Source organism: Ailuropoda melanoleuca, chromosome 9, assembly GCF_002007445.2.
Source record: "Ailuropoda melanoleuca isolate Jingjing chromosome 9, ASM200744v2, whole genome shotgun sequence".
NCBI classification, from domain to species: domain Eukaryota; kingdom Metazoa; phylum Chordata; class Mammalia; order Carnivora; family Ursidae; genus Ailuropoda; species Ailuropoda melanoleuca.
The window spans coordinates 102,296,003-102,318,047 of record NC_048226.1 but is presented as its reverse complement, the minus strand read 5'-3'; the positions used below and the strand labels follow the sequence as shown (position 1 = coordinate 102,318,047).

The 22,045-nt window shown below is 62.0% G+C and overlaps 2 protein-coding genes across 4 annotated transcripts; both read left to right on the top strand.

Moving 5' to 3' along the window:
• The first annotated feature begins 5,268 nt into the window (after window positions 1–5,268).
• LOC100467335 (ly6/PLAUR domain-containing protein 2-like) lies at window positions 5,269–11,733 on the top strand. Its single transcript, XM_034668917.1, has 3 exons — window positions 5,269–5,397; window positions 7,478–7,576; window positions 10,746–11,733. Exons 1-3 carry the CDS (start codon window positions 5,343–5,345, stop codon window positions 10,955–10,957), a joined length of 366 nt encoding a protein of 121 aa, XP_034524808.1. The 5' UTR covers window positions 5,269–5,342; the 3' UTR covers window positions 10,958–11,733.
• Window positions 11,734–18,267: 6,534 nt separating this feature from the next.
• Window positions 18,268–21,677, top strand: LY6D (lymphocyte antigen 6 family member D). Of its 3 annotated transcripts, XM_019802119.2 has the most exons (5): window positions 18,268–18,462; window positions 19,047–19,188; window positions 19,986–20,102; window positions 20,894–20,961; window positions 21,149–21,677. In XM_019802119.2, exons 1-5 carry the CDS (start codon window positions 18,327–18,329, stop codon window positions 21,382–21,384), a joined length of 699 nt encoding a protein of 232 aa, XP_019657678.1. In that variant the 5' UTR covers window positions 18,268–18,326; the 3' UTR covers window positions 21,385–21,677. The 3 variants fall into 3 exon arrangements, with proteins under 3 accessions (XP_019657678.1, XP_019657679.1, XP_002921650.1); XM_019802120.1 differs by lacking the exons at window positions 18,268–18,462; window positions 19,047–19,188 and adding an exon at window positions 19,695–19,849; XM_002921604.4 differs by lacking the exons at window positions 18,268–18,462; window positions 19,047–19,188 and having other exon boundaries at window positions 19,988–20,102; window positions 20,863–20,961.
• Window positions 21,678–22,045: the final 368 nt, after the last annotated feature.

The window sequence follows — 22,045 nt, the reverse complement described above, 5'->3', positions numbered from 1 at the left end:
AGGAAGGTGGCAGTGCCAGGGGCAAGGAGGGAAGAGGTGAGGCTGACCAAGGGCAGGGGCCCGAACAGCTCAGAACATCAAACTTTTTGCTCCAAACAGTCAGAGTCTTGCTATCCTGACCCCTCCAACTGCTGCTCTCCGCCCTCAGAGCAAACTGGCCTTTCTTTGCTTCTCCCCACACTCTGGTTGTAGAACAGCTTCTGATCTCTGCGGCCAGGGTCAGGGCTCAGCCTATGAACAGGGTCAAGGCTCAGCGTGTGAACATGATCAGGGCTCAAAGTGTGAGGATAGGGGCTCAGTGTGTGAGAGGGGTTGCAGGCAAGAATGCCTCACCCCCTTCACAGGGAGTAAGAACTTCTGTCCCCTTCAAGATCCCCCTAACTTGTTTGGACTAAGAGTTAAATCAACATGCGACAGATTCGCAGGAGAAAATCAAATTTAATAGGCGTACTACCAGGAATCAACATAGACATGCTGCTTCCAAAGATGGGAAATGAAGTCTACGTGTCCTTCTCAACTAAGGAGAAGGGGCTCTGGGATTTCAGAAGGAAAAGATGCATTTCACAGGGCAACAAGAAGAGCAGATGTGGGGGCGCCTGGGTGGCACAGCGGTTCAGCGTCTGCCTTCGGCTCAGGGCGTGATCCCGGCGTTCTGGGATCGAGCCCCACGTCAGGCTCCTCCGCTATGAGCCTGCTTCTTCCTCTCCCACTCCCTGCTTGTGTTCCCCCTCTCTCTGGCTGTCTCTATCTCTGTCAAATAAATAAATAAAATCTTTAAAAAAAAAAAAAGGAGAGCAGATGTTTGGTAATGAGATGTCCGCCCGCCGTACAGGTGGGTCCCTCAGATAAAATTTATCTCTGCTAATAACCCTTATCCTGGGAAAGACCCCCAATTTAGGTTCTTCTATGTAGTTCAGGGAGGGTCAAAATTTCTCTTGAAGCTGCAAGGTCTCAAGTGCCTTCAGCTCAAAGTAATCCACATACCAAAGTGGTACTTTCTGCTGGGGTGGGGGTGGGGGCTCTCTTGAACCCCTTCACCAGGGTCAAGCCTCAGGGAGTGAACGTGATGAGGGCTTATGGTGTGACCACGATCAGGGCACTCCTTGGTTAGTGTAGGCATAGGAGACCCCTTTTCCAGTCCCTGCCTGACAGTAAGAGGCCTCAGTTCAAGTTCTGGGTCCTCCTCCCTTCTTTGCCAGAACAGGAGGGAAGATGGGTAAGAAACAGTGTAGAAAGAAGGGGCCAATGGAAGGGTAGGAGAGAGGGAGGGGGAGGTAGGTGCAGGACTCTGCCTCTGGTTCATGTGGAGGTCTTGGGAGTCCTAACAGAGGTCAAGTTCATTTCCGGGAAGGTGGGGTCAGGCTCTTCTGGGCTGGCAAGGTCCATGCTGGGTGTCTAGGCTAGAGCCTCACTGCTGTCCCAGTTCCCTCACCTGCCCTGCACACCTGTGGGACAGGAAATCCCACATCTCCCTCTCAGTCACTCTGAGGAATGGAGTTCAATGCCAGGAGAGGGAAGCCATGCATTAATTGTGGACTGGGATGGGAGTCTGGGCTTTAATTGGAGAATACCCAGCTTGTAAAGTCTCAGATGCCCAATTAGTTCAATGAGGGGTGGGTCCACCTCCCCCGCTAGCACCTGGGCCAGCCATCCCACCCCAGCCCAGAACGGCCCTGTCCTCCCTGCTTTTCCCATGGGAAGAGTCACTCCTTCCTTGAGGGATGGCTCCCCACATAGATAGGTCCTTCCCAGGGTCCCTACCCCATAAAGCTGCAGAATCTTTGCCCCAAAGGCCCTTTAAGATGCACAAAGTTCAGCATTTCACAGATGACCTTACTAGAGGTCATACTCACAGAAATCCAGGAATATGGACCCCAATTTGAGAAATGCTGTGCCCCCTGGGTAAGATCTAGGCAACTTTGCTTGCACTGAGAGTTTTGGGGACCCATTACCCTGGCTTGGCTGGCTTCTTTGCATTGGCTCTTCCTCCACTTTCAAGAGCCCCCTTCTCCTCATCCCTACTTCGCAATGCAGCCCTCCTGTTACCTTCTGCAGGCAGCAGTCTCTGGCATTGAAAAAACAGGCTGTGCGTGGGATCCCCATTGTGTTACCTGACTGATCTCTGCTAGTGCAGGTCTGCCACGCCCCCACACTCAGCCTCCCATTTCTGCACCCCTGCACCAAGGGCCTGAGCCTGACAGTCAGTAGGAATCAGATCTGCTGGAACCAATGACTGTTTATTATCTGGGGTAGGTGACCCCAGGGTCCCAGGCTCTCTCCCACCCACAGCAGCTCTGCTGCACACTCAGACAGGCACAAAGGCCCAGGCAGGGTTACCTGGATGCTGGGGGTGGGAGAAAAGTGAGAAGCAGAGTCACTGAGAAGAGGGGTTGTAGTCAGAGTCACCTAAGATGGCAATGACAGATTGCATGTGTAGGGAGGGGCTTTCCTGCCCTGGAACCCAGGCAGGGCCCTGCTAAAAGAGCTGGAGAATGCTATCAGCCACTGAGCACTCACCTGGCCTCTCCCCACTGAACTCTGAGCTGGATCTAGGGCCAGCCCCCTGCCTTGTGCTCCAATATCATGGCCCTTCCAACCCTGGAAGCAGAGTAAAGAACTTTCTCAGGCCTGAGCTGAGGATGAGGTGGAGTCTGGGAAGAAACTCAGTCCTCAGGGTCCAGTCCCCATCTCAGGACAGCTTCACGCAGGGCAGGGGTTTGGTCAAGGAAGCCAGGGACTGCTGAGCAAGGTCCAACTGACCATGATGGCCATGGCTAGAGAAGGTCACCAAGATCAGAGGGGAGATGAAGGTGGGAAGACTGGGGTAAATGGAGTGGAGTATATTGAATGGCATAGGAGGAGTTGATGGAGTAGAATGCATGGAATGCATGGGGTGGGGTAGATGGATTGAGACCAAGTGGACAGAGTGCATGGAGTGGATGGATGGATGGAGCGGGTGGCGTGGAGGGGGCGGACAGAGGAGATGGTCAGGTAGGAGTGGGTAGTTTGGATGGAAAGTAGAGTGTGGATGATGTGGATGGAGTGAATGGAGTGGGTGGAATAAATGGAAGGTACAGTGTGGGTGGTGTGGACGCATTGGATGGAGTGGATAATGTGGGTGGTGAGGATGGGATGGACGGGGCAGATGGTGACAATGGAGGGGATGGTTTGGATGGCGTGGATGGAGGGGGCGGATGGTGACAATGGAGGGGATGGTTTGGATGGAGTGGGTGGATGGGATGGAGTGGATGGAGAAGATGGACAGGATGGAGGGGATCAGTGGATGGAAGGGAAGGAGGGAATGAAGTGCATGGAGTGGATTAAGGAGATGGAGGGGATGGACTGGATGGAGTAGATGGAGGGGAGTTAGGGGATGGAGTGAATGGGGGGATTTAGGGGGTGGGGTGGATAGATTGGATGGTGTGGATGGAGATATGGAGAGGATGGACAGGATGGAAGGGATGGAGAGCATGGAGTCGATGGTGTGGATGGAGAGGATGGTGGGGATGGAGGGGATGGAGGGGATGGTGGGGATGGAGGGGACGGAGGGGATGGAGGGGATGGTGGGGATGGAGGGGATGGAGGGGATGGTGTGGAGGGGATGGATGGAGTGGAGGGAGTTGAATGAAGCAGAAGGCATGGCGTGTACACGGAGTCTGTGCAGCGGGTATCCCTCCAATCTTAGCACCTGGATGTGGGCTAATTCCAGGCTTTGTGACCTGAGCTGTCTGTTTGCTGCACTAGGTGCCCTGTAAGCAGGTGCCTGAGAAGGGTGAGCCTACCCCCATCTTCTGGGTGCTGGGGCAAATGGGGCCTCACACCCTGTGTGGCTAAAATTGTGAAAGTTCTAGAAGAAGTTTAAACAGAAGGAGCGGAAAATACCACCGACAAACACACTACCAGAACAACCTGAGTCTAGTGTGCGTTCGGATGCCAGGCTCCTCGGCACTTTTGCCAGGCGGTGGCTGTGCCGATAGCCTGTCCCAGCCCGGGGTCTGAACCTCGCCGCACCGCAAAGGCCCCACATTCAAACGTGTGGCTCCCAGCCTGCGTGTCTGCTCCGCCTCCCACCCCCACCACCAACCATCCTTTGCTGCCCTTGTGTCTAGGGATGGGCACCAGCAGCCTGGCCCGGCCCCGCCTGGACACAGGCTCCAGGTGGGCACAGGCAGGAATACCGGGTCTAAGAATGTTCTAGACAAAGATGATTCTTCTGGCGAAGTAAAGGGGAGAAGGGTGTTTGGACATCAGGCCAGGCCTTGACAAGGACACGGAGGTGTGTGGTTTCACTCGAGAGGCTGAGGGGAAGCCAGAGAGGCTGGAGGACATGGGGGGGCCAGGCACTGTGGGGCCATGTGGCTGGTTGTCACCTGCGGGGGTCTCAGCAGATGGTGGCCCAGTCAGAGTGGCACCTAGAAGGGTGGCTGTGGTCCCTGGAGAGGGGACTCCAGCTGCCAGAAGAGAGAGGCTGGTGGCCCTGGGAAGGCAGGAGGTGTGAGTTCCTACCTCAGCCTCTGGGACCCTAGCCAGACCCCAAAACAGCAAGGGGTCAACCTACTATGGGCAACCGATTCCCTGCATCCTCCCAGGGCACACTTGTCATCCGTGGTCCCCCAAGCCTTGCCTGGAGGCCGGTGGGCAGTGATTCAGGGCCGCCTGAGAGGCTGGGCTGGCCCTCTGACTCTGCCCGTCCCCACTTGGTTGGCCCTGCAGACCAGCAGCACCGCATACCCGGGAGCTTACTAGGAATGCACGATCTCAGGTCCTGCCTGGGCCTTCAACCCAGAACCAGCATTTTACCAGAGTCCCAATGTCATCTGTGTGCACACAAAAATTGAGTTGGTTCAAAGCCAACTTTCAGCCTACAGTGCCTCAGTGTCCCCATCAGATGGGGTTTGGTGACTCCCTGATGGCTCTGGCCCAAGGGAGAGGCTCAGGAGAAATGGTTGCACTCACTCGGAAGGCCCCCAGCAGGGCTGTGTCCCCCAGGCCCCTAGAGCGGGCTGTCACCCATAGACCATCATGCCTTTCCTTCTCCTTCTCCCCAGCCTGACTTGGGGCCTCATGATACCTGTGGGGACCAGGCGGCCAAAGGTTCGGGACAGAGAGACAGGCAGAGAGAGGACGCAGGTGAAGAGACAGGCAGAGAGAGGACGCAGGTGACATTCTGAGAGCCCCTGGAGCCCTGGGGGTGGGGCAAAGGGAAGCCCAGGCATAAGTCAGGCCGGCCCTGCCACCCCGAGCTCAGCTCCAGCTAAATTACTAGGTCTGAGCCGCCAGGAAGGCAGTCATATAAAGGCACCCAGTGGAGGCGGCTCCCCAGTCCCAGCCGGTGCCGCCCCATGATGAGGCCACTCCTGCTGTCTCTGCTTCTGGCTGCTCTGTGCGCTGACCTGGGTAAGGGCCACTGACCTGGGTGGGAGGGATGGGGACACGCGGGGGCTGGGCGGGCCTGGCTTCCATCGTAGGGGTCTGCTGGGGGCTCTTACAGCTGCTCCTTGACCAGCCAGACCCGGAGACCTTTGTGTCCCCTTGCGCACAATTTCTGGTCTATCTGCCTCCCGTGGGGTGAAAGACCCGGTGGGGGGGCCTAAGTCTCCAGAGCTCTGGGCTGGCAGTGGGACCAGTGACCAGCTAGGTGACCGCTGTCCTGTGCTCCTGGACAAAGGGCATTCTCAGGAGGCAGAGCTCTCGCGATGAAACCAGGAAAATGAGTTGGTCGCTCCCTCCCGGCCCCGGCTCTGCTTTGGCTGATGACCTGGCTGTATGACCTTGAACAAGAGCACCTGCGGCTCTGGGGGCCACCGGAAGTGGGGCCTCAGGAGGGGGCGCCACAGCCTGTGATTATCAGCAGAGTAATTAGCACCCAGCGATAATAGCCCCTCAGCGTCCCCTGAGTGGAGGGGGGGGGTGGGGCCTTCAGCCTGGGGGAAGGCGGAGAGGGAGGCACCTTGGGGACCAGACCCAGCCTGGGGAGGCTGGAAACAGAGGGAGGGGACGCTTGGGCAAGGGTTGAGGCTGGCTGTGGGGACAGGACAGAGGACAAGGTGCCTATCGGAAGAGGCTGGCACAGAGGTGGGGAGCAGCTGCTGGCGTGGCCCCATTGAGGCTCCACTCAGAGCCCCCCCGACTCCTGGGCCTCTCCAACCCCTCGGGGGAAGCAGGGGCATTATAAAGTTCTTGTTCAGGGGAACCTAGGACCTGCCCCCACCAGCACCCAGGACTCAGCTGCAGACAGGGACATAGGAACAGCCAGGGGTCACCCCAGACACCCTATTTTTCTTGGGGGTTCCAGAACCCTAAGGTGGGAAGACAGCCTCTGAGCCTGGGGTCTGAGCTTGCCTTGATTGCCCATGGTTCAGCCACAAGCATCCTCACTTTCCAGACAGGGGGCAGGGTCTTTGAAGGCACCCCCTTGCTCAGGTGCCAGCTTTGACATCAGAGCGGGCATTGCCCTGCCCGGAGCATACCACAGGCCCCCCAGATCTCGTGCACAGGTGCCCTTTCTGGCAGCACAGGCCGCTCCATCCTGGGCAAGGTGCTCCTGGCTCTCCCACCGGCCCAAGTGCCCTGTCACAGTTCCAGGGGCACCCACTCCAGGAAGCCTTCCCAGATGGACCCCGCCCTGTACTGAGACCCAGTTCTCTCTGGGCCAGGTGTCCCACAAAGTGTCTATTGTACCTTCCACTCTGTCCCACTCAGGGTTACACACTGTACCTCAGTTGGCCACCCCTGGGGTCCTGCCGGGTCTCCTCGTTGTTGGGACGTGGGGCCAGTCACACTGCATGTGGGGGCTGGCTAGGACCTGGGCCTTTTGCTGTAGACTCCCCTTTGATCAGTCCAGGGTGGGGATTGCAGGCAGGTCCCAGGTGAGGGGCAGGGCCAGTGCCTCCTATTACCTAAACAGCCCTTAGTGTCCACTGCGTGCAAAGCCCTCGGGGGCACGGTGGTCCTCTGGTCCCGGCCTCGGTCCCGGCTGGGAGGCCCAGCACAGGAGGCTGGGGCAGGAGCCGGTGCTTGCTGCTTGTGTCGTGCCATCTCCCAGCAAGGCTGCGCTCAGTCCCATCGATTAGGGAGGACTCTCACTGGAGAGAGGCAGGGACAGCAAGAAGCGGAGCCCAGCTCCCGCCCCAGTTAGTTCCCCCTGCGTTGCCGCCGCCTGTCCCTTCTGTCCCGGGCAGCCTGCAGACACCCCGGCTACAACCCGCCACCACACACACCTCCCCCCAGCAGGCAGACACCCACAGGCACAGCGCCCAGCCAGCGTGGGGGGCGTCTTTGGACCAGCAAGTCTCTCGCCCCATCCCAGGGGACGGGGAGCACTTTTGCAGGGAGAGTGGGAGGAAGACGAGGCACAGAGAGGGCCAGCTGGGTAGTGGCCCTGTGGCGGGCAGCCGGGCCCAGGCTCCCGCGTCCCCCCTCCCTGCCCACCTCCCCGGCCCAGACTGACAGGGGCCTGTGCTTCCTTCCCCCCCAGCCCCGGCCCTGCACTGCCACGTGTGCTGTGGCCACAAGGACTGCGAGTCTCTGGTGGAGTGCGCCCCAACTGACAAGTACTGCGTGATCACGCAGGCCAGTGAGTACCCCGCGCCTTCCAGCCTGAGCCACGGGAGCCCACGTAGGACATGCAGGAGGGAGGGAGCAGGCCTTGCAGGGATTTGGCCAGATGAGGCATGGAGGGAGGCTGGCCCCTGGAAGACCTGGCGGCACAGCCCTGCAGGGCCGCCTGGCCGCTGGCATCTTGGCGGGACCCAGAGCCTCCCTCCGGGGGCCTGTCACCCTGCCACACCTATAACCCGCCTCCTCCAGACTCCCCTGGCTGCAGGCCTCCTCTGACCCCATGGGATAGGCTCTCTCTTCCCTGAGCCTTCCCAGGATCCCCTCTGTGGGTCTGCTCCTTCCCTGAGCCATCAGGGGCTGAGCCAGGGCCTGGAGCACCCATGTAGCGTGTGATGGTGACAATGACAGGCAGGGTCAGGGTGCAGGCGGGCCGTAGAAGGTGCAGGGAGCGAGAGGTGCAGTGACTGCGGTGACCCCGAGGAGTGGCAAACCTGACTGGGTCCCGGAGGGCTGGACAGGGCAGTGGGAAAGCTGGCCTGGAGGGACAGCAAGGACAGGGTGGGGGCTTGAAGTAAGGGGGGGCTGGAAGCTGCTGTGAAGTCCCCCCCAGCCCCTGAAAGAGGCGGAGGCCTGATGTGACCTGAGTCCGCCGCAGAGGGTGTGCGGTCCAGGAGCCCTGGGCTCCTGGGAGGGAATGAGGAACCCCCTCTCCTGCAGGTTGCCATCACTGTTGGTGTCCTGTTTGCGGGGCCCCGGCAGCACCCCAGACTCCCTGGTTGGAGCAGGGACTCTGCCACAGGCAAGGCAGCCAGGCAGCCTCACTGGGGCCCCAGCTCCCTATAAACCTGGTGATTACAAAGGCTTTCCCACATGGGCCTCAATCCCCTTCTTACGAGGAAACGTGGTGTCTGGCCACGTCTCGGCCCAGGGACCCACAGAAAGTAGCACAAAGCCCTCCAATGCCTGCAGGACCCTCCCCTGTGGGGCGGAGGAGGACCCTGCCTGAGGACCGTGTGGCTTTCTCAGGGGCTAGGGGACACTCCCCCACTCAGCCCCAGCCAGGCTTCACTCCCCTTGGGTCTCCGGGCTCCGGCCCCCACCCTTCTCCGGCTTGCTCTGCGTGCGTGGGGGAGGGGCCCTAAAACCACAGAACCTTGACGTGAGGGGGTGGGTGGGAGGGCTGCGGAGGGGCTGAGGAGGCTTCTCTCCGGTGGTCCCAGCATGCCAGGAGCCCTCATGGGCTCCCTTTGCCCCTGAAGCATCAGTTTTTAGACCCTGGACAGGACCACACGCCCTGAGGGCCCACAGTTTGGTCCCCGGAATGGGGGTTTCCTTTTTTTTTTTTTTTAAAGATTTTTTATTTATTTGACAGAGATAGAGACAGCCAGCGGGAGGGGGAACACAAGCAGGGGGAGTGGGAGAGGAAGAAGCAGGCTCATAGCAGAGGAGCCTGATGTGGGGCTCGATCCCGTAACGCTGGGATCACGCCCTGAGCCGAAGGCAGACGCTTAACCACTGTGCCACCCAGGCGCCCCTGGAATGGGGGTTTCCTTTAGACCCCCGGACCTGCCATCCCCAGCCTCATCCCCCCTTTTGCTTTCTTCTCCTGGACCATCTGCTGTGTCTATCTGTCCATCTGCGTGTCCGGCCAGGCAGCGCTCCCTGAGTGGATCCCCCAGGGGCAGCACATGTGCTGACAGCACAGCAGTAACGGGGTGCCCTGGATGACAAGGGGGAGGCTGTGCTCCCTGGAGGGAGCGGTGAGCACAGGCCCTCCTATGTAGGTGGGGGGAGGCAGAGGGCATCTTGGAGCAGCACCTGGGGGGAGCCCTGGCTGGTGTGAGTCCCAGCGTGGGCAGGTGGCAGCGTGGTCACTCCCACGGGCTCCCGGCATCACCAAGGCGCCTCCAGAGGGTTGTGGGGGTGGCAGTGCATCCTGGGTCCCTGCTGGCCATCCTGGGCGGGTGTGGGGGCCCGCACTGCCGTCCTCACAGCGAAGCGCCAAGCAGGGCTTGCCTTGACAACGGCACCCTCTGCGCGCCAGGCCCCGTGTGCTAGTCGCCCTCTGGTTCAGCCCCCCCCCAAGCCTGGCCTGTACCCCGTCTCTCAAGGGAAGAGCCTGGGCTGGGGAGGAGGGGGCCACGCTGGGTGACCTCCGCCAGGCCCCGGAGCCTCGGGGCCACACCTGCCCCCGTTCCATTCTATCCATAAATACTGAGCAGGGTCCTGACCAACCATCATGTTTCACTGAAGCATTTGCTCCTGGGCCAAACGGTGTCCCGCTTGAGGGGGTGGGGCCTGCCACCCACCCTGAGGCCCTCTTCTGGGCCGTCTGACACCCTCCTGGTCTGGCTGCAGCCCATCTGCCCCTCTGCTCTGCCAAGGCTGAGAAGGGCTCTGTCCTTCCTGGCGCTGGCAGCTCTCGCCCGCGGCCCCGCACGCCGCTGCTGACTACCTAGCCTAGAAAGAGAGTTTGTTCCGCACGGCTCCAGGGCCAAGCGCGAATGAACTTAGTTGATCCCCAGACAGTCTCCGAGCGGCTTCCCTGGTCACCCATCTTCCGGATGAGGAAGCCAAGCCAGAGAGGTCAGGCCGCCCCGCCTGGGGTCTGGGCCTGCCGTGAGGTCCCCTTCTGGTAGGGCCGCAGCCGAGCGTGCTCTGAGTCACAGGTGGGGGGTAGTAGCTCACGTCCAGGCCCCGCTGGCTGGAGCGGCCCTCCGGGCGCTTCTGGAACCCTGGGCTCAGTGGTCCCCAGGAGCAGGCGCAGATGCTGAGCCAGTGGGTCACACAGGTGTCCTGCCTCCCAGGGCCAGGAAGGGGGCCGGGGTGTGGGCTGGGCCTGCCACCTCCTCTAGACCCTGAAACTCAGAGCCCGGAGGGAGCCCAGGCACCTGTCGGAGGGAAGGGCTGGGGGAGGGGGTTACTGAGCCACTCCCCGCCACAGGTGTCCCGGAGGGGCCAGGCCTCGGAGGGAAGACAGGACTCCCCAGACCCACGGGTGTCACGGAACGGCCCCCAGCCGCAAAAGGCTCTTCGGGCACTCACGCTCGTGCCCCGGGAGACCTGGAAGTGGGCTGTGCCGGGGGTGCTGGTGGCCCCAGACTGCGAGCCTGCCTCGTGCCGGCTGGCTCGGCGGGGGGCACCCCGAGCCCACCATCCATGGGCCCTCGCCCCTCTCTCCACAGCGAACCCTGGTGGCATCCTGGTCATGAAGTCCTGCGCCCCGGTGTGCCCCAACAGCACCATGTCTTCGGACGGCCGCACCCTCTCTGTCTCCTGCTGCCAGGGCAGCCAGTGTAACCGCAGCGCAGCCGTGGGCCTGGCGGGCGGCCGCGGGGCCCTGTGGCTCAGCGCCTCGGCCAGTCTGCTGTGGCCGATGCTCCGGGCGGCCTGGTGAGCCACGCTGTGGACGCGCTGACCTTGGCTCTCGCCTGGCCCCTCCCAGGCATTTCCAGCCCGCGCGGCACCCCCCCACCCCCGCACACCGGCACGCTGGCAAGAATAGCCCCTGTCCCTCCCGGCGCTCCTCCCTGCTTCCCCCAGGCCACACCCAGCCCCCTCCTCAGCTCCTACCCCCAGGAGGGAAGCTCTCCCCCTGCCTCAGGGAACCCACCTCCAAGGGACCCTCTGCCCTCTCCTGGGGTCCTGGCCACCCGGCAGTGGGAAGGGCACCTGGACCCTGCCTGGCACCCTCCGCCCCATTTCAGGGGCTTCTCCTGGGGGCTCCTCCTGACCAGCCTCATGTGCCCAGAGCTGCAGTGCACGGGGGAGGAGGGCCTGAGGCCTGGGCGTCCCCCGAACCGGTCACTCATGTGCTCCCACGTGCATCCCCCCACTCCTGCCAGGGCTTACTCACGCCTCAGTGGGCACACTCATGCCTCCCGAACCCACTGGGGAGCCTCCTGGGAGCCAGGCGCCTTGGCAGAGCTCCCAGGCCCCCCCAGGGCCGTCGTTCACAAGGCCCCCGGCCCAAAGTCCAGAGATGGGGTGAGGGCTTTCAGGGGCCGCCACCCCGCCCAGTCCCTGCCGGGTGAAGGCAGGCTTGCTCCTGGCCCCCTGGCTGCCTGCTGTGGGGGCAGAATCCACGTGGGACACCCATTCGCACTGCCTCCCGCAGAAGCGCCCGCGGCCAGCCCAGCCCCCTGGAGCTGTGAGAGGAGAATAAAGCTGCATGTCCCGTCCTGTCCCCATTCTCTGAGATGTTGAATCGGGGCGGGGGTGGGGGTGCACCTCAGAGGCAGGCAGGGGGCGTTAATGGAGGGTAAGACACTCTCCAGACATGGACTCAGAAAGGAAAGAGCACACTCCCCTCAGAATCCCAGAAGCAGCATCCATTCCCGCCCCCTTGACCTAGGGGCTCACACGGGGTCCCCTGCATCCGTGGTTAGCCCGGCAGTGTGCCTCGCAGCCCCCACCGTCCTGCACCCCCAGTCAGGGCCCAGCCGGGTACCCAGGGCTCTTCTTGGCTGACAAGGCCAGAGGCTCCAGCTCTCCTCCCTCACCTCTGCACACGGCCTCTCCTCGGAACCCCACACGGGTGCCCTTGCCCACAGCTCCCGTGGGGTCTTCCTGTTCCTAGCCTGTGGGGACTGCCCTGGCCCGCCTACCTCTCCCCACACAGGCCCCGAGTCCTCTCCCTTCCCTCACCGCCCTCCTGGGGGACCTGCCTGGCAGAGCTCGGCTCCCACAGCTCAGGGCCAAGGCCACGGGCACGGGGATGACGGGCACTTCCCCAGCTGGGCGTGGGCCTCAGTTCTGGGAACCAAGCTGCAGATGTGCAGCTCACACGCCCTACCTCCCCACTGTCCCCCCGCAGCATCCACCCTCCCACAGCCCAGCCTTGCACTCCAGGAGGGACCCAGGCTGTTCCTGTTCCCAGGGGCCACCTCTTTGGCCTTGCAGGGACCCCGCCCCCCCCCCTGGTGCCTGTGAGCCTGGCCCGCTGTGGGCGCTCCGTGCCCGTGACAGTCCTGTGGCAGCCATTCTGGCGGGAGCGCGGTGCTCCGGAGGCGTGGGGGACGCAGGCCGGTGGGCGGATGCCTGCCTGCTGGCAGCTTGTAGCGGCAGACCCTGGAAGACAGGGTGGCAGAGGAGGCCCAGCCTGCAAACAAGGACATCAGCATTCCCTTGGGGCCCCTCCGAGCCTCCGGTACAATTTCCCTTGGTGGTCAGGCCTGCTGGGCTCCCGGGGCCCGGGGGAGGTCGGCATGGAGTCCGTGTGAAGTGGCTCTCTCAGGAGCAAAGTTGGGGTTCAGGTTCGGGCCACCCCACCCTGCCTCGGAAGGTCGGGTTTCTTTTCTTAAGGAGTAGGAGATTCCCTCCCTTGACTCCTGTCTGACCAGCCTTCCCTCTAGGGCAGGTCCCCCCCGTGCAGGTCCCACCCGTACAAGTTGCAACGGAAAAGCACAGTGGGTGCCGCATGGTGACCCAGGGCCTCCTCCTCCCAGGGCTGCTGCGTCAGAAGTCGGGGTGTGGCGGCAGACGGCTCCCATGAGGGCATTACTGTCCCTTGCTACAGAGGACACCGAGGCTCTGACAGCTTCTCGGGTTCAGTTCTGGGCTGGCCGAGGGGTCCGCCCCAGAGCCTCCACCCCCGCCACACCCCCTGCCCCCCACGGCTGCACCAGGGTCATTAGATCGATCGATAGACACTCGGAGAGTGCCCTCGGCTCACCAGGAGCCAGCTCGCAAACCAGAGCTGGCCCTCGGTCCTTACCAGGGCTGTGGGGGAGGGGGTGCTGGAGGGTTTGCCAGCCTCTCAGAGGTGGAGGTGACGGCTGCGGTCCCAATCCTGGGAAGGCCGGGAGGACAGCAGGTAGGAAGGCCCAGAGGTTAGAAAGGGCTGGAGGGTCTGCGGGGAGGCCCCCAGCACGGGAACCCTGAGGGTGGGCAGCAGGACAGGGAAGCTGGGCTGGAGCCTCAGGGAAGAGCATTGTGGGGTGGCGTGGGTGTGGGGCCACAGCCGAGGACTCGGGCTTTGACCCGTTCTTCCTCGGTGGCTGAGAGCACAGGCAGGAAGGCAGGGCGGCAGCCGGAGCTGAGAGCTTGGCCGACATGGCCTCATGCAGTCCCATGGTGGCCAGCCTGGCGGCCTTCGTCCTGGTTCTGTGTGCCCTGGGGGTCACAGCTGGGGCTGGCCCCCAGGCCTGTGCTCAGCTCTGGGGGGTTCCTGGGCCTCCCCCCAGCCTCCCCTGATCCCCAAGGGGCGGCCCTTCTCCGTTCTTACATAATATTTCTAGGGTGAAATGATCCCCTAAGCTCTGTAGGTAATGAGCTCCCTGCCGGGCCCAGCTTAGGACCCACTCCCTGCCCCGGGGAGCCTGGCCCCACACCCAGAGCAGGTTGCAACAGCATGCAAACCCCCCAGACCAGGGCCAGGTGCCAAAGCCGGGCCCCCGAGGCCAGCAGGCTGAGCGGGGAGTGGCTGAGCTGGGCTGCTCCACATTCAGCCTCGGCAGCCGCCTGAGGCCCCGACAAGCAGGGGCTGGGTCTCCTCAGCATCTAGGCTATGTGAGGACAACGCACCATTTGTCCCCAGGCTGCCTGGCCAATGCAGACGCAGCCCTGCCGGCTCCCATTACCCTGTACCTTGACAAGCGCCAGGAACCTTGTCTGTAAAATGCAGGGCTGGAAAGAACCTGCCCACATCTGAAACGTGGCTCTTGCTGCGACATTGGAACCTTCCCCCACATGTTCTCGGGAGGACAGTAGTTCCCATCTGAGAACTTCACCAGCTACTTCCAAAAAATCTTTTTTGTTTTTTAAATCTGGTTGTCCTGGCAGTGTTTTAGTGGGACTTAAAGAGTGGCAGGACCCAACAAGGGGCCATGTGTTGTTCCCAAGGGACAAGGGACAAAAGAGGGTTAGACATTGTCAAGGAAAGGAATTTACACTGCTCTGTGTAAGAGGTACTAGTGGCCAGAGACGGACAGACAGACCAACAGTGCACAAACTTTTAAGGGTTAGGATCAATGACGTCCTCTCAAAGCCACCCTCAACTGATTATATAATATTAAGTAAAAAGAGCATGTCTGCATGTTGGGTGTCACAAGTCCCAGAGCTGCCTGCCAACCACTTGCAGATGTAAGGCTTTCAGAGCCCCCACTGGGTTTCACTCCGCAGTCTTTGAGAATTACTGTGTTCTCTTGTCAGGTGTGCACGTAAATGGGAAAGGAAGAGGGGACAGGAGAGAGAGACATCATGGCAACTATCTCCTACTGGACACACAGGGTGTATGGATGGATGATGGATGAATGAATGGATGGATGGTTGGATGATGGATGGATAGATGGATAGGTAGATGGATGGATAGGCGGATAGGTGAATAGATGGATAGAAGGATGGATGGATGGATGGATGGATGGATGGATGGATGGATGGATATATGGATGGATGATGGATGGATAGATGGATAGATGAAGAGATGGATAGAAGGATGGATGGATGGATGGATATGTGGATGGATGTGTGGATGAATGGATGGATATATGGATGGGTGAATGGATGGATACATGGATGGATGATGGATGGATGAATGATGGATGGATGGATGGACGATGGATAGATGGATGGATGGATGGATAGGTAGATGGATGGGTAGATGGATGGATACATGATGGATGGCTGGATGATGGATGATGGATGGATGGGTGGATGGATGGATAGATGGATACACGGCTGGCTCGCTGGCTGGTGGATGGATGAATGAATGGATAAGTAACAGATAGATGGATGGATTACATAGGTGGTAGGTGTTCACTACCTTGGAACTTACACCCAATGCCATCATGGAGCTCAAGGGTTTAGAGCCACAAGCTCAGGCTACAACAGGAGGAGCACTGAGCAGCGGCATGGCAGAGCAGAGAACCTAGGGATAGAACATGAACACAAACACTCTGTCCTTTTCTAGAACCGTAGAGGGTGCTTTCCTCACATGCAACGAGTAAACCCCCTACAGGATACTTGCTTCTCAGATTCTTGGTCCCACAGTTCTGGGATTCCATGCTCTGCAAGCTCACACTGCTGGGAGCCTGCACCCTTGGAACTACGAGGTCCCCAAGGTTGTGGTGGTTCTGTGGCTCTGTGCCCACACGCTTCTGCAGGCTCTCTTCCTCCACATCATGAAGCCAGAGAAACTGATATGCAGGGCGCATGCCAGACGTTTAGGTGTGGGTGCTAGGTGAGGTGCTGGGTGCTGGGTGCGGGTTCTGGGTGTGGGTGCTAGTTGCTGGTGCTGGGTGCGGGTGCTGGGTGCGGGTGCTAGGTGAGGTGCTGGTGCAGGTGCTGGGTGTGGGTGCTGGGTGAGGTGCTGGTGCAGGTGCTAGGTGTGGGTGCTGGGTGTGGGTGCTGGGTGCAGGTGCTGATGCTGGGTGTGGGTGCTAGGTGTGGGTGCTGGGTGCTGGTGCTGGGTGCAGGTGCTAGGTGAGGTGCTGGTGCGGGTGCTAGGTGTGGGTGCTGGGTGCTGGTGCTGAGTGTGGGTGTTGGTGCTGGGTGCTAGTGCTGGGTGCAGGTGCTAGGTGCGGGTGCTGGGTGAGGTGCTGGGTGCGGGTGCTGGGTGCGGGTGCTGGGTGAGGTGCTGGGTGCGGGTGCTGGGTGCGGGTGCTGGGTGCGGGTGCTGGTGCAGGTGCTAGCTGTGGGTGCTGGGTGTGGGTGCTGGGTGCGGGTGCTAGGTGAGGTGCTGGTGCGGGTGCTAGGTGTGGGTGCTGGGTGCTGGTGCTAGGTGAGGTGCTGGTGCGGGTGCTAGGTGTGGGTGCTGAGTGCAGGTGTTGGTGCTGGGTGCTGGTGCTGGGTGCGGGTGCTGGGTGCGGGTGCTGGGTGTGGGTGCTGGGTGCTGGTGCTGGGTGCTGGTGCTGGGTGTTGGTGCTAGGTGAGGTGCTGGGTGCAGGTGCTGGGTGCTGGGTGCGGGTGCTGGGTGTTTGTGCTGGTGCTGGTGCTGGGTGCGGGTGCTGGTGCTGGGTGTTTGTGCTGGTGCTGGTGCTGGGTGCGGGTGCTGGGTGCTGGGTGCTGGTGTGGGCAGAGATCCTGTGGGGATCTCAGAGAGCTCAGGGGAGTTGCCTACCAGGCCTGAGAACCGGTGTGTCTCTCCTGGCCTTCAGGAACCCAGGGCGCCCGTCCAGCGGCTCCCGGGGAACACGCTATGCCCCGAGGTGGGGAAGGGCTGCCCACACGGCTGTGCGCTGGATTTGCACTCTGGCAGAGCAGGAAAGGGAGGCTGCACACTGGTGGCCAAGGTCCCAGGGGATGATCTAGACAGGTGGGGCCATGCCAGGCCCTGGGAAGCAGCTGAGAGAGACCCGTGTCTAGGCCTGTGGCCCTGTGAAGGGGGGTGACTCTCCTGTGCGGGAGGGAGGAGTAGGGAGGCCTGGGCGTGGAGTGAGAGCCCCCGGCCAGCCAGCCAGGGACAGAGTTGGGGGAGGAGGGCAGGCCCAGCTCTAATTCCCACTGGTGGGCTGGGTGATCCTGGGCAAGGCCCTGCACCCTCTGTGTCATTCAAGGGAGGCCCTGTCTGTGTTTGCAGGTCCGCGAATGGAGGGAAAAGGCAAGCCCTCCCCCGGGGCAGCACGACATTTTATCCCTCCACGGCCTGACTCATGGGGTAGTCACCTTAGCCCTGTGGGGAAGAAGGGGTGTGCCGTGCCCAAGGCCTCCGGGCCCAGACCCAGGTCCCCACCTTGTGGTCCTTGCTCCATCCTTCAGGAGACCCATCCCTTGGCCTCCTCGTTCGTCCCACTCGCATGTGCCCACTTGTCTGTGCCCCATCTCCCCAGCTCATCTGGGGGTCCTGTGGGCCGCCCCGTCTCTCCTTCTGTGTCTGTCACGCCCCAAGTGTGTGGTCCATGGCAGGCACTGCCAGGCGTCCCCATGTGCAGCCGGCCAGGTCACGCCCAGGATGCACCTGGAAACCGAAGAGGCCTGGTCAGCAGGCCCCAAGGTGTGGGGGCGCCTCCAGGGAGGGAACTCGAGCTGCCATCCTGGTGCCCACCCTCAGCCCAAGGTAGGGCCCAGGGACCCCCAGGCTGCATTTTCAGAAAGTCTCGAGTGGCCACTGTCCGCGCTGAGCCGGGCACTTCCCTCTCTGGCCCACTCGCCCCCTTTCTGGGACCCCAGGGACCCCACAGCCCCGTGATCTAGGCCTTGATTCCCACCCCTCCCCTACTCCAAGGCCAAGATCCTCGGGAGCAGTGGGAAGGCGGGGCAGGGGCTGGGGGAGCGTGAGCGGGAAAAGCACGGGGCAGCAGAGGTCTGGGCTTGTCCTGGCGCCTGGCTTCCTGGCCCACTGAGTTCAGGAAGCATCAGGGCTGAGGGGTGGGGGTGCTAGTACTCCCAGCCCCGCGCCCCTGCAAGGCCTCTTCTAGACCTTGTTTCTGCTGCCAACATTCTGGCACCGTCAGGTCCAGGGACCTGGCTGGCACCAGGGACTGGGTGAGAGGGCTTGGGTTCTGGAGAGTGGCAGCTTTCTCCAGAGGATGAGGGGGGACAGAGGAGAGGCCACGTGACATAGAAGTGTCATGGGCTGACACCAGCAGGGCCCCCTCAGAACCTCATTTCTTCACCAGTAAAAGGATGTTGGAAGGGGGCCAACTTAAGGGACAATGACGGCTCCTCTCTCCCCTAAAATCTGCCTCCAAGATCAGGGCAATCAGGTCATCACCTTCAGGAAGCCCTCCCTGACTGCACTGTTCCGGTGACTCCCGGTTCTCCGAGAGCTCCTGCCACGGGAACCGCCCACTTTCTTGCACAAGTAAACTGTGTCGAGGCTGCTGTTGATGGTCCTGCTAGAAGCAAACCCCCGGGACAGGCAGCTCACATCTCGGCAGGCAGCCCACTCCCTCACTGGCAGGCCTGTCAGAGACAAAGGCTTTCTTGCCCCGGAACCAGAACCCAGCTACCGTCTCTGCTTCGGTAGGTGTCTGTCCCTGCCTGCGGGGCGCACGGCCACAGTGAAGCCTGAGGTGCCCTTGATGGTGAGCCAGGGTGCAGGGGTCCCTCCAGCCTCAGGTGAGGGCAGCCTGCTGCCCAGCAGCCTGACACCCAAACTTTCACTCCTGGTCTGCCCAACACCCCTGGACCCCTTAGCTCTACCCGGCCCTGTAGGAAATCCAATCCCTCAAACCCGTTTTTCTAGTAGCTTCCGTGCCCCTTGGCCTCAGTGAGTCACCCCTCACCACCTGTCATTCCCACCACCCTCCCATACCAGTCACCACCCTGTCACCGAGCCCTACGTCCTGCTTCCCGAGGCCTCTGGGGCGTCCTCCTTCCACCTGCCCGTGAAGGGCTGTGCTCGATGAATCCAGGCCTCAGAGCTTGGAGTGACTTTCTCTCTCTGGGTGAGGGAGCAGGTCCCGCATATTACCTGCTTGTCAAGAGAGACCCTGGCTCCCCTAAATAAGGCCCAGGGAGCTGGGGACCAGCCCATGGGATAAGCTCAGGATGTTGCTGGAGGCTGCCTCGGGGGCTTCTGCTTGCCCTCCTCCCTGCCCCGCCAGGGTCCTGGAAGGAGCTCACAGCATCCCTGCACCTCCGGCCAGATCCCACCAGGTCCAGTAACATCTCTAGGGAGGGCAGCCCAGAGTGTCAGGCAGCACCTCCCTGGACCCCTGGCACCGTGATGCAGCCCAGCCCACCCAGGTGAGGCCCCGCTCGGGAGCTGGCCTGTCCAGGGCATGCCGGGAGGAAGGGCCAAGGGCTCCCAGATCTCCCCTGCCTGAGCCCACAGTGCTCCCAAGAGCTGTAGCCTGGCTCTGCCCCCTGCCCTCGCTCCAGCCCAGGGCCACCCTCCTTGTAGCGGGCTCTGTCCCTCCAGTGCTTGCAGGGATGTGGGGGGGGCAGGCCCAGCGCTGAGCTCTGTGCTCTGGCCCGACTCACTGTCACAGCCAGCGTGGCCCGCTAGGACAGGGTCAGGGGGAGGCCTCTGTCGGGCCCACCCACACAACCCAGCAGCAGGAAGGTCCCGGGGCCAGCGAGCAGACAGGAAACCCTTCGGGGAAGAGGGCAGTGCCTGTGCTTAGGGGCCAAGTCTCCCCTCCCCATGAGCACGGCAAGAGCGTGAAGTTGGGGGATCTACCCAGCACCCACCGCCCCTGGCCTGGAAGAGCTCACTGCTCTCAGGGACCAGAGCAAGAGATGGAGAGGCCTGGTCCCAAAGCAGGATGAAGGTTGCTTCTCCTCCAGGACATCCGGGGCCAGAGCCGGAGCCAGAGAGAGGAAGACGAGGCAGTGAGCTGCAGAGCCAGCTGACGCCTCTGTCCATAGCCCGGAGACAGGGGACGGAAGACCCCTGCCCTGGGGGGTAGGCCGCCAGGGGCGGAGGTCCCTCCAGGGGGCAGGGGCAGCCGTGCACCGGACTGGTGGGTGTGGGCCAGCCAGGGTGGGGCAGGTGGAGTGCCGGTGCCTGGCTTGCTGCCCACCTTCACCCCTCCCACCAGCACCTGCCCCAGCTATAAGGCCTCCAGAGAGGAGGGGCCCCCACTGCTCCCAGAGACGCCCCAAGATGAAGACGGCCCTGCTGCTCCTCGTTGCGCTGGCTGTGACCGCTGGGCCAGGTGGGTGAGGGGCTGGGGTGGGGCGGACCACTGGGACCTGCGGGACACACGCGGGAAGCCTGTAGTCCTGGGCTTTGCGCTCAGAGCATCTGGGACTCCCCGGATGCCAGACTCAGAATTTAAAACAAAATGAACCCACATCTAGCTTAGTGGAATCAGACTTAAAATATTGCAAAATCAGAGAATCTCAGAATCGGCCCCGAGATCCAACATGCAGAGGGGGAGAGAGCGGCGGGGAGCCGTCTTGAGAAGCCCCCCCACCACCACCTGGGAAAGACCAACGCCCGGGTCAGTCAGCCCCTGACCTTCTGTCCCCAGGGCAACCCCTCCTCCGGCAAGCTCAGGGTAGTCAAGCTGAGCCCCCTGCCCTGACTTAGCCTCAGGTCCTCGTGACCATCGCTGCCCACTGGGGACAGGCTCTGAGGAGGGGGACAGTACTCGTGGGCTGTGAGCTGCTCTTTGCAAGTCCCAGAGCTCTGCGAAGCTCCTGGGAAAGGGTCTCCAGTGTAGCCCTCACCAGCCACCTTCCCACCAGCTCTCCGGACACGCCCGGCACAGCACCGCCTCCGGGCAGGAGGGGTCCCGCGGTCCCAGTCCCAGCGGTTGAGGACTGTCGCCTCAGGACCCCAGAGGTCATGTGTAGGACAGGAACCCTGGCAGGACTGAGGGCCTCAGAGGGGTCCGGTCGGTCTAGGGCAAGGGTGGCAGAGGGCTGTGTCCAGACAGCGACCCCCGCCTGCCTGTGTCCTTCGTCCCCTAGCCCATGCTCTGCGGTGTCACGTCTGCTCCAGCTCCACCAACTGTGAGAGAGCCCAGAACTGTGCGGCCGGCGCGCGCTACTGCAGGACCAGGACCAAGCGTGAGTGATCTGGGGGCACAGGGCCAGGTGCCCCGGGGGTCGGGGGACCGTGGCCGGAAGGCTGGCGGGAGGATGTCGGTGATGGGTGGGGCCGGGAGCTGGGACTTGGGGTGCCATGGAGGCCAGCTGCTAGGGCTGTGGGGGTCGGAAGCCACAGCCCAGCCTGACCGCGCCCACGTGTTGCCAGTGGAGCCCCTGACGGGGAACCTGGTGGAGAAGGACTGCGTGGAGTCCTGCACGCCGACGCACAGCCTGCCCGGCCAGGTGAGCAGCGGGGCGGCTGCCACCCTGTGCTGTCAGGACGACCTGTGCAACCGCAGTCTACAGAGCAGCGCCCCAGCCCGCACCCTGCTGCCCGGCGCTGCCCTCGGCCTGGCGCTGGCCCTCGGCCTCCTCGCCCTCATTGCGGTCCCCAGCCTGTGACCGCCCCGTCCCTCTCCCGGGGACTTCCGCGCACCGGCTCCCTTCCTCTCCCTGACCCGGGACTCCGCAGCCCCTCCAGAGCCAGCGCCCTGTGGGGAGGCTGGGATGCCCCGGGCTGGGCTGGGACTGCCTCGGAGGGTCTGGGGCCCCCTCCCCCAAGACAAGAGATGTATTTCCCTGAACAGCAGGAAGGCCGGAGACAGAAGGCATTCTGACCCCTTCTGATCTGACATTCATTCTGTTGGGTTTCCGTTTATTTTTCTACTTACATGGGAATAAATGCCTGAAAATCAGCGTGGTTGTGCCTCTGCTCTCCGGGGTGCAGGTATGGGGAGGGGCTGTCCGTCCAGCTCCTGAGGCTTGTGACCCGGGCCCAGCCCTGGCATCATGCACGAGGCCTGAAATGCCACTGTCACTCCTCACCTTCAGAGGAGACACGACTCACCCCGGGAAACCTCTCTGCGGCCCCAGAAGGGGGGTTGCTCTGGGGAGGGCTGAGTAGGAGCACAGGGCAGAAGGCTTGCGTGCTCTCTATGGCACCCAGCCCAAGTGGTCAGAGACAAACACATACCATCTCTGCCCTGGGGAGGATGGCCAAAGGTGCCGCTGAGCTCACCTGGCCAGGGTCAACCCAAGGTAGGTAAACTTACCTCGGTCCTGC